The sequence below is a fragment of the Nelumbo nucifera genome, chromosome 2 (assembly GCF_055504915.1).
Source record: "Nelumbo nucifera cultivar China Antique chromosome 2, China Antique-T2T, whole genome shotgun sequence".
Lineage (NCBI taxonomy): Eukaryota > Viridiplantae > Streptophyta > Magnoliopsida > Proteales > Nelumbonaceae > Nelumbo > Nelumbo nucifera.
The window spans coordinates 109,425,352-109,443,633 of NC_142650.1; the positions used below are offsets into that span (position 1 = coordinate 109,425,352).

At 35.3% G+C, this 18,282-nt stretch overlaps 1 protein-coding gene across 1 annotated transcript; it reads left to right on the forward strand.

Annotated features, from left to right (window-relative positions):
* The first annotated feature begins 15,872 nt into the window (after positions 1–15,872).
* LOC104613026 (zinc finger A20 and AN1 domain-containing stress-associated protein 8-like) lies at positions 15,873–18,050 on the forward strand. Its single transcript, XM_010280712.3, has 3 exons — positions 15,873–16,120; positions 16,283–16,359; positions 17,145–18,050. The coding sequence occupies exon 3, from the start codon at positions 17,158–17,160 to the stop codon at positions 17,674–17,676; it is 519 nt and encodes a 172-aa protein (XP_010279014.1). The 5' UTR covers positions 15,873–16,120; positions 16,283–16,359; positions 17,145–17,157; the 3' UTR covers positions 17,677–18,050.
* The last annotated feature ends 232 nt before the right edge of the window (positions 18,051–18,282 follow it).

The window sequence follows — 18,282 nt, forward strand, 5'->3', positions numbered from 1 at the left end:
GCAGGAGCAAGTTTGCTCATTTCCCATATTGGTTCATTGTTTCTTCCTTCTCACGGTTTATATTCTCTTCATAACGTTCTTCATGTTCCATATATCACTCAAAATCTTTTATTTGTTTCTCAATTTTGCCAGAATCATAATGCTATATTTGAATTTGATTGTCATGAATTCTCTATGAAGAATAAGACCTCGAAAACCATACTCTTTTAGGGTCCAATTAAGAACGGTCTTTATCAACTTCAAGTTCCTCATAACAGCTGCAGTCAAATTAAGGAATCCTTGGCTCTTTTTGGTGAACAAGTACACCCATCTTTGTGGCATGGGCCATCCCAGTCAACGCATCACCAAACATGTGTTGGATCGATTCTCGCTGCCAACTATGTCTAAGCAGCTAGACCTTTTCTCCTCTTGTTAGTATGGGAAGAATTGTCATCTGTCATTTGTTCCTACATTGTTTCTCAACCATTAGAACTAATTTTCTTTGATGCTTGAGGACCTGCCCCCTATATTTCTCTTGATGGTTATCAATATTATATTCACTTTATTGATGCGTACAATCATTACACTTAGATCTTTGCAATGCAAAATGAATTTCAAATTACTTTAGTTTTCGTTCATTTTAAGAATCTTGTAGAAAATCCATTGAATTGCAAGATCAAATGCCTTTAGACTACAATGGTTCTAAATACAAGCCCTTGGCCTCTATTTTATTAGTTGTTGGAATTCTTCATAGATCTTTGTGCCCTCACATCTATTTGAACGCAAACATCGTCATATTATTGAAACAGGGCTGATACTTTTGGCCTGATGCCTTATCTACAGCAATATATCTAATTAATCGGCTTCCCTTGCCAATTCTTGACATGGTTTCATCAGTTGAGAAATTATTTAACATTGCACCTGATCGTAAGGCTTTCCAGGTTTTTGGTTGTGCTTGCTACCCATACACTCGACCATGGAACTCTAACAAGCTAGATTTCAGGTCAATTCGTTGTGTTTTTATGGGTCATTCCTCTGCTCGCAAAGGCAATAAATGCCTTCATCTCCCCTCGGGTTGCACCTACATCTCCCAAAATGTCATACTTAATGAACATGACTTCCCCTTTTGTGATCCTCTCAATCCTCCATCTTCTAATAACATTCAGCCATCGATACTTGGCCCTCCACCCATTGTTTATCACCCACTTGACCCCCAACCCACCATGACTCTCCCGTACAGAATCGGCATGTGCCTTAGAGCCGACTCAACCCCACCAACTTGATCTCGCGTCTGCACCTGATCCTTCCTCCATATCTTCTCCCTCTCCTATTCAGCCACATCATCCTATGGTTAACCATATCTATGTTGGCATCCATAAACCCAATTCTTGCTATGCTCTTTTTACTACCCCACTACTTGAAACTGAACCCACCTCTTACACTCAAGCCAATTGAGACCCGAGGTGGAGGCTGCTATGTTGGAAGAATATCAAGCACTTGTTAAGAACACCACCTGGACTTCAGTAGCTGCTCCATTTGATCACAATATCATTAGCAACAAATGGGTATTTTGCATTAAGAGTAAACTCGATAGCAGAATTAATTGCTTCAAGGCTCGTCTCATATCCAAAGGATTCACTCAAGAGGTTGGAATCAACTGAGACGTTTAGTCCTGCCATTAAGCCTCCTACAATTTGGTTGGTGCTTACACTTGCTATTACCTATCGTTGGTGTATTCGCCAACTTGATGTTAGCAACATGTTTCTTCTTGGTTCGCTACAAGAAGATATTTATATGCACCAACCTATTGGCTTCTCTGATCCTCAATTCCTAAATCATGTTTGCAAGTTGAATCGATCTTTATATGGCTTAAAACAAGCTCTCCAGGGGCCTGGTTTCATTGTCTTAGTGATTATTTGCTCCAGCTCAGTTTTTGCGATTCTAAGTTTGATGTCTCCCTTTTCTATAGACATAGCAATGGTGCCACTATCTTTTTGCTCATTTATGTTGATGATATCATCATCCCGGTTCTGATCCAACTACCATTAATTCTATTGTCACTGATTTGGGGTCTCAATTTTCTCTGTGATTTAGGCCCTCTTAGCTATGTTCTTGGTGTTTTGAAGCACACCAATCTTGCATCTGTCATAGCAAAAATATCTGTATGACTTGCTGTTGTGCACACAAATGCATGATGCCAAGCCGAACTCGTCACCTATGTCTGCCAGCACCAAGTTATCTGTTTCATCTATAGCTCTTCTTGTTGATGCTACTTTACACCGTAATGTAATGGGAGCTCTGCAATATTTGACTCTCACGCGCCCAGAACTTTCTTTGGTTGTTTCTAATGTTTGTCAATATATGTAAACCCCCATTGAAGATCATTGGTCAGTGGTGAAGCATATTCTCCGTTATTTGAAATCAACTCCTACAAGTTTCTTGGCTCAAGGGATATTTCTCGTGTTTATAGTTGATTGCAATTGTTATAGTAGAGGTTCTCGGTTAAGTTTTGACTTTTGTTAGGTTCGTAGGAATGTTTTAGGAAGAAAAAAAGTTGAGTAGAAATTGGTTGTTGATGGGAACTTCAAGAAGCTTGAGGTCTAAGCCTAATGTCTTGATCTTCAATGATTATGGTAAGAGTACTATAAATGTCAAGGTATAAGTAGTGGAGTTGTTGAGCTTTTCAATTTGTTGGGTTTTATGTTGAAAATTTGAAAAACAATGAAGAGAAAAAAGTGATATTTCAGTCATGGCCAAAAAGGCATTTTCAACTAGAAGAGAGTAGTTTTGAAATTTAGAAAAATTATATAAGTCATGTGACATCACATGTAAGTAAATTGTATTAGTGTACTAACTATCAAGGAGGATTTTGTTAATTTTCAAAATCTTATGGGTACCTTAATGAAGTTTTCAAACAATAGCCTAAGTTCTAGTCCATTTCCAAAAACTTAGGGATGGTTTATGTATTCTACCTAAAAACAAGCAACAAGAAAATGATTCACATGCAGTGGAGAATACCCCTATATCTTGGGGTGGGCCAATTTGATGATATTCCAAAGAGAACATGCTGAAATTTAAATTTGAATTATTGAAAAAAGGGTTAATTACTTAGATGTACCTTGTACATTTGAGGAACTACTTATATATATCTTATACATGCCTTGTTCTCATTTCAAACGTTATCTTCAAGAGAAAAAATTGAAAGACTGAGTTACCCTTAACTATTCATTAAATTTTCAAAACATGCCATTCTCCCCTTTATTTTTCTTTTTCCTTCTTTTCCTTCTTCCTCTCTATCTTTTTCTTCTTCTCCGCCTACAAAAGTTGGGATGTCTTCTCTCGATGTAACAAATTAGTAGCATAGCTCTTTTTCTCTCCCGATAGAAGAAACCAGTAGCATAGGCTGCATAGATACCCGTTCTTTCTGAACTTTAGGCTACAAGTTGAAATTTGAAGCCACTTTGAATTCTTATTAGATTATATTTTATTTCCCTCACAATCCTGATCTTTATTCGATTTTGTTCCTCATCAATGTCATTGTCTCTCTTGTCAATGGCATAGCACTAAAACCCTCACTTTCCCTCACTCTTTCTTTTCCATCTTACTCTTTGTGATCTAATTTAAGTTGGGGTCTTTGATTGAAATGTGGAGATTAGAAAGAGATGGGTGAAAGTAGTAGATTAACAAAAAAAAAAAAAAAATAGTTTTACTTGTGACTCCTTTCTTGACTAAGCACTACTTGAAATCACAAAATGAAGGTCTATTTTCTTGTAGCATGTTGCTACTCCTGGATTTTGGTTCAAGACTTAAGGTGTCAACAAGATTCCTATGGTTTCTATGCAATATGAATTCCTTAGAGTATTCAAGACCCACTTCAAATACGAGATGAATCCTAAGATTAAGGAAGCACTCAGAAATTCGCTAAATACTTGAGGCAGGTTGAGGGTATCTGTGTTTTTCCTCTTCTGATGAAATTTTAGACTATCCTCTTCTTATTGTTTTATTTAGCATTTAGGCAGCAGTATTGATTGTTGGCTTTCTGTGTTGTGAATGCCACTCAACCTTGTGCATCCTTTCCAATGGCTAATCCTACTAACTAGGTCTGATGAATGGACCTAGATCTCCTACAAGGAGAAACTCTACACATGGCATCTAGCTGTACATTGACAATATCTCTCCTAAAATGTATTTAAAATTGATAGGGCCCAATGTACAATTGGATACCATTACTCAAGTCCATGTAGAACAAGTTCACTTTCATAAGCAATGCTTTATATAAAACCATGGAGAGACAAAAACATTAATACAAGGAGGGATGTATGGCTGACATTGAGTGTTGGTTGAATATGTGGCTTTGCAATGGGCCCTTATTTGATGAGCAGTCTAGTTTGGCAAAAGATCCATCCATGTGGCAAAACAAATGGTTTCATATATAGAAATTTCATACTTGACCAATTAGAAAACAATTTCTTTTTCTTTTGAAAAGATAATGGATAAATAATACAAGAAATTGTATTCTTATAATTTTTCTGGTGAAATTTTCTACATATAATTTAAAATATTATATTTTCACTTCGAAACATATTAAAACAGAACTGGTTTCCAAATTGAGCCTTAATTCCAAATTATATTTTAATACCTTTTTATTCCATATCTATGCTCATATGTATGATTGCCAGTGGGCTGATTCTCATTTAGGATAGCCTTTACAAACCCCAAACTAATTATTAATCGGGAAAAAATCATAAACCTAAAACCATCTTGGTTATTGAGCAGGATAATTGGGTTTGATCCCCATTTAGCTAACATCTATAATTATGTGTAAATAAAAACTTAAAACTTGATTTTTGATCATAATATAATCATAAAAAAGTGACAGTAATGTAGTAAATAATTTATATGTTAATAAATCAAGTAGTACCAGTGCCATTTAGTCATTTGCAAGGAATATCTTGCAATGGACACTTTTTGTTTGGTTTAACTATTTTGGGTGAAGTGACTGTGCTTTTAACTTTTTCTTGGGTTATCTGAAACCAACTTTTATAATAAATGTGAAAATGATGTTTTGGGAAATGTTTTCTCATTTTTTTAATGAGTTTCTTGCAGATAAGGGCAATTTTTTGCCTTGAGTATCAATAAAAGATAATATTTTTATAAAATAATAAAAATAGGGTAGCTTTTTTTTAAGAATATCAAGGAAGAGTAATGTTACTGTTCATTGTCTTCCTCTGCGTCTATTCATCCTGAAGCTCACAACTGAATTGGAGTCCAAAACAATGTAATCACATGTGTTCCTCATTAATGCACAGCACCCTCGACCAATTAAACGATCTTACCCGTTTGAGCTTCAAACCCTTGCTAAACCCTGGAGCAGCGGAACCGCTGTATTCATCCTGAACCTCGTCAGCAGCAAGGACCTTGAAACCGCTGTATTCATCATGAACCGCTCCAGTAAGGGTTTCAAGGCGGAGACAACTGCTGTATTTGTCTTTCAGTTTTCATCTTTGTGTTCATGTTCATGACACAATGGAGACAATCGTGTTCATGTTTCGGTTTTCCTTCACCGGTACAGAAGGGAATTCTGGCCTCCATCACCAGAGGAAGGGTAGAGGAAGACAAGGAACAATATCACTGCCCTTTTTTGATATTTTTTTTTTTTTAAAAATTACCCTATGTTTATTATTTTATAAAAATATTATCTTTTATTGATATTCAAGACAAAAAATTGCCGTTATCTTATGTGACTTGTAATGGTGTCTAGCTGTCATAAAGAAATAATAAAAAATAATGTTCACCACGTTTTAAAGAAATAATAGAAAATAGGGTCCAATAACTGTGATAGATAAATAATAAAAACCAACCATTTTCCTATTTTTTCCAGACAAAATTCCATACAAATGGTGTTATAGAAAACGATAATGGTCCCAAATATACTTAGAAGTGTTTTTAACCATAGCTATCTTATATCATCTATTAAATTTATCCTTTAGACATAAAATTTACAAAAAAAATACAAAAAAGATTAATAAAACCTTTATATATTATCAACAAAATAATCATTCAGATAGACTCAAAATAACCAAAACACATAATCCATCCAATTATTAATCGGGATGAAATCGTAGAAGTAAAGGCAATATAATCGATTTCGTTCGGTTCAATCGATCGAATAGAACCGACCCATTGAAAGCCCTATCTTCACGTAATCTATATCTATATATTGAATTGCAATGTGCTGAGCTAGCACCTTCTAGCAATGTAGTTGATTTGGAAGTGCACATTGCTGCACTCTAGTTGTTTTGAGAATGCACTTAGCTATGTTCTGGAATTTTTGAGGTTTTTCCATTACTTGTGGGTTCACAAAACAACTTCTCCTTTCAAATGTATGCTTTAGATTCTAACAGAACTAGGGGGAGCCAGGAAATTGTTATAAGGGGGGCCAAAACATAAATGAAGTATGAATGGGCCCATAGGGGGGTCAACCATTGAGATGGAGAGAGAGGGGGAGGGAAAAATTTACATGAAAAGCCATATTAAAGGGGGGATTTTCTGAACCATAGGGGGGGCCATGGTTCCCCTGGGTCCCCCCTTGGTTCCACCCTTGCACAGAACCAAATCACTCTTTCTCTCTTTCATCTCAAACCCAACTCTCACACCCTCTCAGGCTCTCACACCATTAGGAGATCAAGGACACCATTGCAGCTTTCAAACATATTAACCATTGTAGGTTCTAAACGTTTTTAACCATTTTAGATTTATGCAACTTGCTTTCATTCTCTTCTCATCTCATTTTCTTTCAAGTCCTAATCTATTCAAAAGTTGCAAGTTTTCAGCCATTTTGGTTGAGCAGATTCAGACTCTTAAGAGTTTCAAATCGTTATAGCTTTTAAACTCATCCAGGTTCAAACGTTTCATCGATACTAACTGTAGCTGAAGTTGCAAACGTTTCAGCAGATCAAATTTTCATCCAACTTTTTAAACACTTCCAAACATCAAATAGGAGGTCAAACCTCTTTTTTTTTTTTGTGAATAGGTGCATAAACTATCGGAAAACGAAAACTTGTAAAAAATAACTAAAAAACATAAAAAAATAGCTAAGAAAATAAGATGGGTCAATGTAGGAACCATTTTATCGTTCGAACTATGAAGACGATCAAAACAGGTCTGCTATATGACCCATTCTCAATAAGCAGACATATGAAAAGACGGGTCACTGGACTTGGACCGTGTACGATATGGTTCTATTATGAACCGTTTAAACCTGTGTATTGCATAGGCATGCTATAAATAATAATAAAATAAAAAATAAATATTTTTATGATAATATTATAATCATAAGTAAAAACTAATAATAAAAATGATAATTTAGTATAATAATAATAAGTGTAATTTTCTTAAAGTATCCCTAAGGTTTTTAACAATTGTCTAACACCTCCTTGCTGTTAACTCTCTATCATAGACCGTCCACACGTGATACTACGTGATCGGTATACTTTTGAAGATACCTAAACTACCATTTTTATGATTGAAAATGCCTTCTTTGGTTTAGGATGTATACGTAGAAATAGATGAAGGCTAAGGCCGGTTATGTTGGTTTTGCCATTGTTATGCCAGTTATGCCGGTTCGGCTAGAGATGATGAAATGCAGGTTTGGCTAGAGCATAAGTTCTGATGTAGCTATAACAAGCTAGACGAAGGAAAGAGATAGGTGAGTTGTGTGAAATGACGGTTTGTGAACTGACCATTCAATTGAGGTTACCGACCATTCAAATAAGGAAGGAGGAAAGAGACTAGAGAACCAACACTTTTAGTTCAACGAGAACAAGTGGAAAGGTAGAAATTTTTCCAGATGAATAGACAACAAGGATAATAATCGTCGACCTATCCATCGATTTTAGGTGAATGAGAGTTTACACATCTCAACTAGAAGTTGCAGATGTGCCCCATCATCTGTTCGAAGAAACGCTTGCCCACCTCCTGTACACCCATACCACCTAGCCCTAGTGCGGCATGCCCATCCCACCCATCTACGTCACATGCCCCGCCTATCCAGAGCATTAGCCTGCCTAGCCACTCCCACCTCCCATGCGGCATGCCCATCTTCTTGTGGTAGGATGAGGCAGCATCCTATCCATGTGGAATTGGGGTTTACATGGTCTTTACATCTAAATGACCTTGTACACAAGGGAGATGGTTTAGGTTTGCCTAAAGCCACAAATAAGATAAATTTGTTAGTTGTTTTGGTTTAATATTTAAACACTGAAATCCACATTATTTTTCGTAGGATGTAGGTGGTGTAAATTCTTTGTGTGGATACCATTGATAGAAAATTTCCACCATACCTTGGGGAGCGTAACCATCAAAGGAGATGGGGTGAGGGCTTCTGGAAGCATGGAAAGGTCAGCTAACATCCCTCTAGATGAAGTCGAAATAGTCATTTAATCAGAGAAGGATAATTTAGATAGTGTCCGAATTTTGCGATAAATTATTTAATCGTATAAAGAATTTACAAATCAAAGATGTATACTTTATTGTACAAGCAAGTAATGTTGGAACTCAGATGGTGCAATGATCAAATTGATTTTTGAAGAGTTCAGTCACCTAAAACCCCCAATTCATCCGAAACACCCGATCAGAATATTCTGATCTTTCTAAAATACTAAAAAACCCAAATTTTAGCCCAAAAGCCCTTAGATCCACCATTAAATCTACCCAATACCAATTCGATGGCCTTGATCAACCCACATTCACACCTTGACCCTTAGATCAAATACCACCATAAAACCCCAAACATAGTAAACCACCTACCCATGAAATTTGAACCCAAGATTTTATCTTTCTATTAAACCAAGATTTCCTTTTGAGCCCTTTCATTAGCCTAAACACCTTTAACTCAAATCCCCTTAATTCAAAGACATCTTGATCAATCAAACCACATCATTAAAATCTAGACACGCCAAAACATTTACCTACAAAGTTTCAACCTAAAATTCCCCTATTTACCCCTCTATCGAACTAAAATTCCATTTCAGATCCTCTCATTGGCCCAAATTCCCTTGATCTTGATCTTCCTGAACCAATTAGACATTACCATCCGATCTCAAATACCCTAAAACCCCTACCTGCAAAATTTCAACTAAAAAAACCCTTATTTGCCCTTCAATCACACTAAAATTCCATTTTAAAGATCTAGATTGACTGAGACACTACCCTTCCAGATCTGTTCGATCCGAGCCTAGTTGGGTCAATCTGACCCCACCATTTAATCTAAAATGCTAAGAAACCCACCCTACCAAATTTCAACAAAAATAACCTATTTATCCACTCATAAAAAAATATTTTGTTTTGGCCAATCTCAACCATCCAATCTTTGACCCAAAATCCCCATTGTCATATTAGACTCAAGATTTGACCTTTTGAATCCTAAATTACTAAAGTACCCCTGAGATTGTTGAAATCACCAAATTACTCATAAACTTCCCCAACATTATGAAAATGTCGCTTTTCTCTATATAAATTTAAGGGCAAATTTCTTAAACTACCTTTATAGTTTAGATAATTAATTAATTCTATCCTTATTGTTTACATATTGTTTTATTGTTTTAGAGTACTCCTAAGTTTTTTGATAATTGTCTAAAATTTCCTTGTTATTAACGTCCGTTAGTGGAGAGATTAAAAAGACTATTTTACCCATTTTCTCCTTCAAATTTTCAAAATGAAATAAGAAAAAGGGGAAGAGAGAATAAGAGAGAGTACAGGTCAGTCAACAAGGAGAGTAGAGGGAAAGAGACCAGAATGCAATTCTGTTCTTAGATTTATAGTGGTTCAGATTTACGCGCAACCGTCGTTGGTGGATGATTCAACCTTCTTACTTGCAGTGCTTCAAGTTTTATGTTTCGTGCACCCAGGACAAAAGGCAACCCATAGAAGTATAGAACTGATCTAACGTGTATTGGTAGGATTCTTCGTTTACCTTGAAGTCTTTCAAGCAACAAAGCGCTTCCTCTTTCTGTGTCTTTTACATTGGGAACCCTAGTTCTTCAAGTTTAAGATTAGAATATTTCAGGACATTTGCAAAAGGCATTAATTGTTTTAGTTCTTAGTATGTTTGCGAAAATAAGCGAGTTTCATATTATTTTTCATTGTTCACAGATAAAATTAGGGTTAGGGTTTCGTTGTTGGTCGTCTGAGTTTCACATTGTTTTTCATTGTTTACGGATAAAATTAGGCTTCGGTTTTGCAGGGCTTATTTCGCATTAGAGGAGAATTGTGTTGCAATTGTGCCCTTCTGATCTAACATGCACACTAAATTGCTGATGAATAATATTAAGTGAGGTGTGTTTCGAAAGTGACTAATGAATGAGTTGATGATAGAACCCAGAAGGCCTGATCTACACTCAACCATACAACAAGTTTTTGACCTCGTTTTTTTTTAAAGGTTGGATTCTGGAGAAGCTTCTTCCTTATTGATGATAGAACCCAGAAGGCCAGGCCAGAATAAAATGGCCCATTAGCATTACAACATTTTAAGACGTTAGGTCCGTATATAAAGATTTGAGATATATCTTTGGATGGCATGGATTTTGGTGGGGGAGGCAGAGATGAAGATAGAGATGGAGCAGACTTAGACGAGAGGTATTTTAGAAATATTTGAAAAATATATGAATCATGTGATGCCACATGTGACAGAAAGCTAATGGTAAGGGTGTTCTTAGATAATTGTTAAAAAATTTAAGGGTACTTTAAATAGTAAAGATAGAGTTAGTCAATTAGTTAAACGATAAGGATATTTTAAGAAATTTGTCCAACTTAAACATACATTTTCCCAATCCCTAATTGCCAAAATTCACCCAAATCGATCGAAGAGACACTGCTCATCTTCTCCTTTCAATGAAAGCAGAGCAGCGGCCATTGGAACTCTCTCCCCTTTGTTTTCCCTCCATTTTGTCATCTTCCCTGCCGTTCTTTCTCTTCCATTTACCATCTGTTCATCTTTCTCCCTCTGTTCAACCACCGTTCATCATCTTCTTGACAAGAACAGTGAACCCACAAGAGCAGAACTCTCCCATAGTTCCCAACCATCTCACCATTGATTTTAGTTCCCCCATCATTCTCCTTTTACTCCTCATCACCTTCACTTCCTCAATCATTCAACGACCCCCATGTCCTTTCTTTCTTTGTTGCTTGAACCGAACCAACTGTAGCCAACATCATCGAAAATATTCACCCCATAATTCAGGCGGAACCAGGGGACCAAGGGAGCCATGTCATTAGTGAGAATTAGGTGATAACCTTTTCTTGAGTTTATTATTGTCAATGGTATATGATTTCTCTGCTATATTTCTAGTATGAACTAGTCGATTATCGGCGATGATAGAGGTTAGAGACAATGCGGTGAAGCTCCTCGTGGGACTATTCTCTGCGAGATTGTTGAAAGGCAGTAGCTTCATTGTCGTTTATATTGTTCCAGCATATAATTGAAGTGGTTATTTGTTGTTTCTCAAAGAATGGATGGAGTTCTAGTTGATTCACGACTGTTAATGTCTGAATTGTACATTTTATTCTTCTTTTTTATCTTGATTATTTTGAACAGTTGTATTGTCCGGAGCTCTGATTCTAATTTGCTTTCGTTGTCCAGGCTATTGTTGTAAATGGTAAAGAAAATATATAATGAAGATAATGGAAATATAATTAGAATGATGGGAGGGGAGATTTCTATAAAGAGAATGTGAAGGAGCCTGGTGTTTCCCCTGCGTGCTGGTTTGGCATGGGAAAAGTGACAATCCGGGGAAAACAAATTAACCCATAAAATAAAATAAAAAAATGTAAAAGACAAAAAAGGTTAAAAGATAAAATATAAAAACGAAGAAAGACAAATGAAATGATAATCAAATTGGACACTATTGATGAAGTGAGATGGTTAGTTTAGATTCGGTTGTGTAGGAGGGAGAATAGCCCACTAATAATAAAAAAACTAAAATTTTATAAATATAATATAGAATAAATAGATGACCAATCCAATAAATTAAATATACAAATAGGGTTCTATATATGAGGAAATTAACAAAAAATAAATAGTTGATAAAAATAATATGCAAATAGATAAATAGAAAATGAAATATTTAATAATAAAAAATAATAATAATAGTAAAATAAATAAACAAATAAATAAATGTTTAGGGAAGATTATCTTTTGTCTTCTTGTTCTTGATTGTTTATTTTCTCTATTATTAGCTTGCTCTTGTTTGATTAATTAATTGTACATTTTGTTTATTTTTGCTTTGTTTGGAAACTTTTGTGGGCCCACCTATTGGACCTAGGAGAGAGGTGCCTAACCCCTTCCCTCTTCTACTTGAGTCTTACTCGAATTGGTTAGTTGGTGCTTTGGGCTTTGAAGTTACTATTAAAGCAAAAATGCTTTTGAAAACCATTCTTGGAGGTCATATTACTTCCATTTCACTTGATTGATGGGTGGCAATTTCAAATCAGCTCAAGTGAACCATTTTCCGATTCTCACAATCTAACAATTCCACTAAGGAGTTCTTGGACCATAGGTGGGGCCCACATGGGGTTCATTTGGCTTAGGTTGTTCTTGTTGTCTATAGATATGCTTTATGTTAATTCTTTGCTTTATGATATTAATTGCTTGTTTTATGATTTTTATAATTTCTAGTTGCTTTGCTTTTGTCATTGCTTATTTGATTCACTCACCCTTTGCACACACCATTTGCATTAGTGCTAAAATCCTATGTCCCATTAGAAGAGGGGTTAGTAGGTGGTCAAGACAGGATGGACCTTACTCCTTGTGGTCACACCTAAAGCCCCCGAACCAGTCACCAACTAGAAAAGCCCGCTTGTCCAACAGGTGAAGGTTTGAAGGCTAGTTACCTTGTTGAAAACCTTGTGTCTAGAAATGAACCATGTCAACCCATGCATCTTCAATTAGAACCTCAAATTTGAGATCTAGAAAAGAGTGGAAACACCCTAGTTTTAGGATAGGACACATGTGTTGAGCACCTCTGAATAAAAAACAAAAAGAAAAAATGAAAATAAAAATAAAAAGGAGAGAAAAAGTAAAAGACAAAAAGTATATGATAATAGAAAGGTAAAATAGTAAAAAAAGAAAAAGAAAAAAATAAACAATTTTAAAAAATATAATGATAAAAAGGGGTAAAAAATATAATAAACAGGAATTTTAGAATAAAAGTCGAAGGATAAAAACTAAAAATGAAAAATATAAGAAAAGACAATGTAATATATAAATAAATAAAATATAAAACTGAAAAATTCAAAAAAAGCAACCAAAATCAAAATAAAAAATATATAAAATGGTTAATAAAAAGAGAAATTTTCAAATATAAAAGGAAAAAGAAAAAAGAAAAAAGTGAAAAAAAAGAGAAAAGAAAAGCTTAGAAAAACAGAAAAAGAGTGAGAAAAGAAAACATAAAATAAATAAACTAATAAAAAGGTAAAAAAGTAAAAATGATGATGACTAATAAATAAGCAACAAAATGATGATAAAAATAAATTAAAACATGAAAAAATAAAAAGAGAAAAGAAAAGAGGCAGTGGAGGAAAAAGATTATAGATGACATAGGACAAGAAGAAGCCTGGTTTAAGCAAGGTGGACGAAATAAACTCGAGGAGGAATGATTTAAAACATATTCAACAATGCAAAAAACTATTGAAATGTGGCGATGTGTATTGACATTTCTATTTAGAACTTGGTTGAACAATCAGAAGTTCTCTAATCAAGGAGGAATGATAGAGGAGAAAAACCTTGCCATCCTACAAATTTGACTCATTGTGCTCATTCATAAGTCAAATTGCTTTTAGTTGGATTCTTATGCCTCTACTTGTGTGAATATCTCATTCAAGGATATGAATCAAAATACCCATAGGAGAGTGACATCTTATCTTTACATTATATGATGTAGGTTCCCAAAATTTTATAATGTCAATTAATTCATTTTTCAGTTATCCAATGAAACTAGTAGAACAAAAACCGGGTGTAGCCTACTGTTTTGAAGTGTCAGATTGTTCAAGAAAAAATTGAAGTGTCGGATTGCTCTGTTCAGTTATAATATGATACTTGGTGGGGAGAAATAGCTTTGTATGTTCAGCTCTCTAGATTCTGTTATATCTCAATGAACAAATTCAAACATATAGCTGATATTATGTCCCTAATCCTAATCAAGTGTCATCTAAGATTCTTATAAGAGGTCTTAGAGGTTGTGAGAGTGATGAGGATGTGGATTGTTATATATCATCTTGTATCGGCTGATACATATCGTATTGGGACCTTCCTGATATGCTCCTACATAATTGTATCGGGTCAGGTCATGATTCAAAGGATAGTCGGGATTTAAACCGATCCCTCTGAATTGGTTAAAAAAATAAAACATACAAGCATATTGGCCTTATCGATATTTAGAACCTTGATTCAAATATGAAATTGGATGTATAAACCTAACATAATCAAAGAACTACGAATACTCTCCCTTGACTGAACTAAAGAAATAGGCAAGTGAGAAAAAGATGCACATAAATCTCTATACATACCTCATTGTTGGACTGTCTTCTATTGATCCTACTACAAAAGAAAACTACCGTCTTCTATCGATCAACTGTGAAAGAAATAAAAAATTGTATGTAAGATAAACAAACAAGACAAAGTCGTCCTAAGGTTTAGTGTTTAACGCCATTACAATTAATTCCATTTAAAAAAAATGTGTAACAGGGTTGAACAACATTTTTTTCCCAAACGAATCTTTCTCACCGCCGATTGGAAGTTGCAACGTTAGGCGATGATGTTTCTCTACTCGGGCAATGACACATGTGAAATCCCTTACTGTAGACCACGGGTCATAAACGTAATTTACGATATAAGGACAAAAACATCATTTCATCTTCTTTGCTATGATTTAACACGATAGAAACTTTAGAATTAGTGGTACTTTAAGATAATAGTTTAAGAAATTTGTCTTAATAATAAAAAATAATTAAGTAAAATGTAATAATAAAATAAAAATATTAAAAATATAAGATAATATTATAATAATATTATAGTAATATAATATAATAAGAGAGAATGACGTTTCAACCCAGGATTAGAATTTTTAGATCCAATATACTGTTGGGATAGGTGTTAGCTTGGAATTGATATCAATTCATAGGCGAGCATTCATGCATAGAGTGTGAATATTTGATAATTTGAATGTTTATAGATTTACAGTGAAATTCAGAAATCTGCATTAAGCCTATCCGTATTTTTCCAATATAATAATGGTATTAATTATTATTATGACAATAATATAATAATAAGCAAAAACTAATAATAAAAATCATAATTTAATATATTAATTATAATATAATAATTAATAATAATAATAATAATACAAATAATAATTACTATCTATAACGTATGATCAGTACAAGATATTTTACAAAATATCTACCTCTTTTTTTATACAAAATATCTACATCTTATACTCTTCATGTGCTATCTGTTTTATTCTGCATACGTTGAGTTATAATCCAACCGTTCACGCCCAGATGTCCCACAAAATGCGCTTTTAAGTTTCAACTGTAAGATATGGATGAGTGGTTAATTCTAAAATAAACCTGTGAAAAGAAATTAATAAAAGTTTTAATCGAAAAATGGTTGTTATGAAAAAGGGTAAAATAGTAAAGGCACGAAGGATGAAAATGGCAAAACGAAAATTTAAATCACAATACACTACAACGAAGTAGGATTATGGCCGTATGACAGCGCAACAATGTCGGAATACCAATAAGGCCCCTTGATAAGCTCTGTATTTCCAATGCCTCGAAAATTGGAAAGAAAATAAACGGTACAAAATATAAATAGCAGAAGCATAGATGAAAGCAGCCTGGGCGACGCAAAATGGGCAATCCGGGTAATCCGGGCGGGCAAATTGGCATCACCGAGTGGGTGAAAGCCTTCGTTGGCGGAGAAAGACTTAAATACTGAAGGTGGAGAGAGAGAGGGAGAGAGAAAAGAGAGGTGAAATTAACACAAACACATCGCCTTCATTCTGTCTCTCCTCCTCTTCCTTTCCCTTCGCTTTTATACCTCTCTCTGGTGTTCTCTTGATTCTCCGATCGCGTCTTTGCTTGGGTTAGGGTTTCATCCCTTTTTCTTTCTTTTTATTATTTGATTGTTTTTCTTTCTTTTTTTTTTTCTGATTACTTACTTTTATTTCATTTGTTATTGTTCTTGATTTTGTTTGAGCTACCGTTTCTTTCGATTAAATTCTGGGTATTATTTTTATGGTGACAGGAGCCATCTGGGGTGTGATTAAGATTCGTGATCGGCCAAAGGAATCGCGTCCAAAAGTCTTTTATCCTGGCGAACAGGTGAGGGTTTTTTTTCCTCTTTCTTTCTTTCCCCATATGTTTGAAGATTTTAGGTAGGGTTTCAAATTCTTCCTTATTTGTCTCAGTATTGGGGTCAGGTTTTGTCTTCCCGTCGTTTTGTTGGGGTTAGGGTTTGTTCTCTACTTTGGCGATTTTGGTGCACACAATTCACATTTTGCGTGTACAATTCGATGACGTCGAGTTCTTTCTATGTTATTGGCAATTTACATTTTTCTGGGGCGTGGTTTTGGGGTTTCCATTTTCAAACAAGACGCTGTCTTAAGCTTGCTACTTTCAAAGGAGAATTTGAATGACTCCAGGCTTGGCTGGGTTCTGAGAGAGTGTTGAGGACATAATGCAAACATAGAGATTGAATTCTTTTGTGTTTTACATTTTCATTTTCTTTTCATTTGTTTTTTCATGTAAAATTTACAATTATGATATATGGATAGTGGTTGACCAAGGCGGAACTTTTGGGGAAAATTTTCTTCTTTCTACGTGGATTGGTCTGTATTTATTCTCTATTCTGTACCTTAGATATTTTGTTTGGCCGGAGAGTACTGTTTCTGCATTCACGTTATAGTATATGTTTACGTTCAGTTGCCTTATTGTTCTTTGTTGTTCCTATCCTTGTCTAAATGTATTTTGTTTGTTTAGGACCATGGTTTATGATTACTTACATCTGTTATCAATCTGTCTATTTTGTGTACGTGTGGATTAGGTTGCTGGTGGATTTTTTCTACTGAGTTTTGTTTTGAGATTTTGAGTGGTTTTCTTTTTCCCAGGAGAGTTGATAAAATGGAGCACGATGAGACTGGATGCGAAGCTCCTGAAGGTCCTATTCTCTGTGTTAACAACTGTGGCTTCTTTGGAAGCGCGGCTACCATGAACATGTGCTCAAAGTGCCATAAGGATTTGGTGTTGAAGCAGGAGCAGGCAAAACTTGCGGCGTCATCCATAGAGAATATCGTAAATGGTAGCAGCAGCAGCAGTAATGGAAAGGAGCCTGTTGTTGCCGGCTCTGTGGATGTTTCTATTGGTTCAGTAGAGCCCAAGCTCATCTCAACACAAGTATCTTCTGCTTCAGCATCAAGCGAGGGGGTAGAGGTGAAGGTGAAAGAGGGTCCGAATAGGTGCAGCTCTTGCAGGAAGCGTGTTGGCTTAACAGGGTTCAATTGTCGGTGTGGAAACATTTTCTGTGCGGTTCATCGTTACTCTGACAAGCATGACTGCCCCTTTGATTACCGGACTGCTGCCCGGGATGCAATAGCTAAAGCCAACCCTGTTGTCAAGGCAGAAAAGCTGGACAAAATCTAAGAAACATGAAGTGAAGGTTCATGTGCTGTGTTGCAAACTTGCAATGCTTCTTGTTTCATCGATACATCTTCTTTTAAGTTGGTTGTTCTTCTTGTTAGGTGTCCTTTATTGATATAAATGGTTGGAAGCATGATAGTTAGGGCATCCTTGCATCTGAAGAACTCTATATTCCTTGTTGGTTGGCAAGGATTTCTTTGTTGGCTCCAGTGTGTAAGTCTGTCTGTGCTGGTTTTATGGACATTTTGGCTTATAATTTGGTTACCTTTGTAATTTACTGTTTCTAGTTCATATAGTATCTCTCCGGTGGTGCATTTGTAATGCAAATTCTATGCTGCAACTATATGAAACCTATCTGTGCACCATTGTGGTTTCAATTTTTTGGGCTTCAGTCTGCTTTATCCTTGATTTCATTTTTAATGATTGTCCATTTAGTTGTTGTCACCTCCTTTCTCAGGCTACATTTTAGTTCTCATTTTGAAGATCTCTTTGCTGATTGTAGACTTGTTTGGTAGTAGGGGATTCTAACTAGAACCTGGAACAATCTTTTTTCAGTTTCTTCTGTTGTGAAGTTGGCATGCTGTTCTTTCTCAGAGTCTGTAGAGTTTC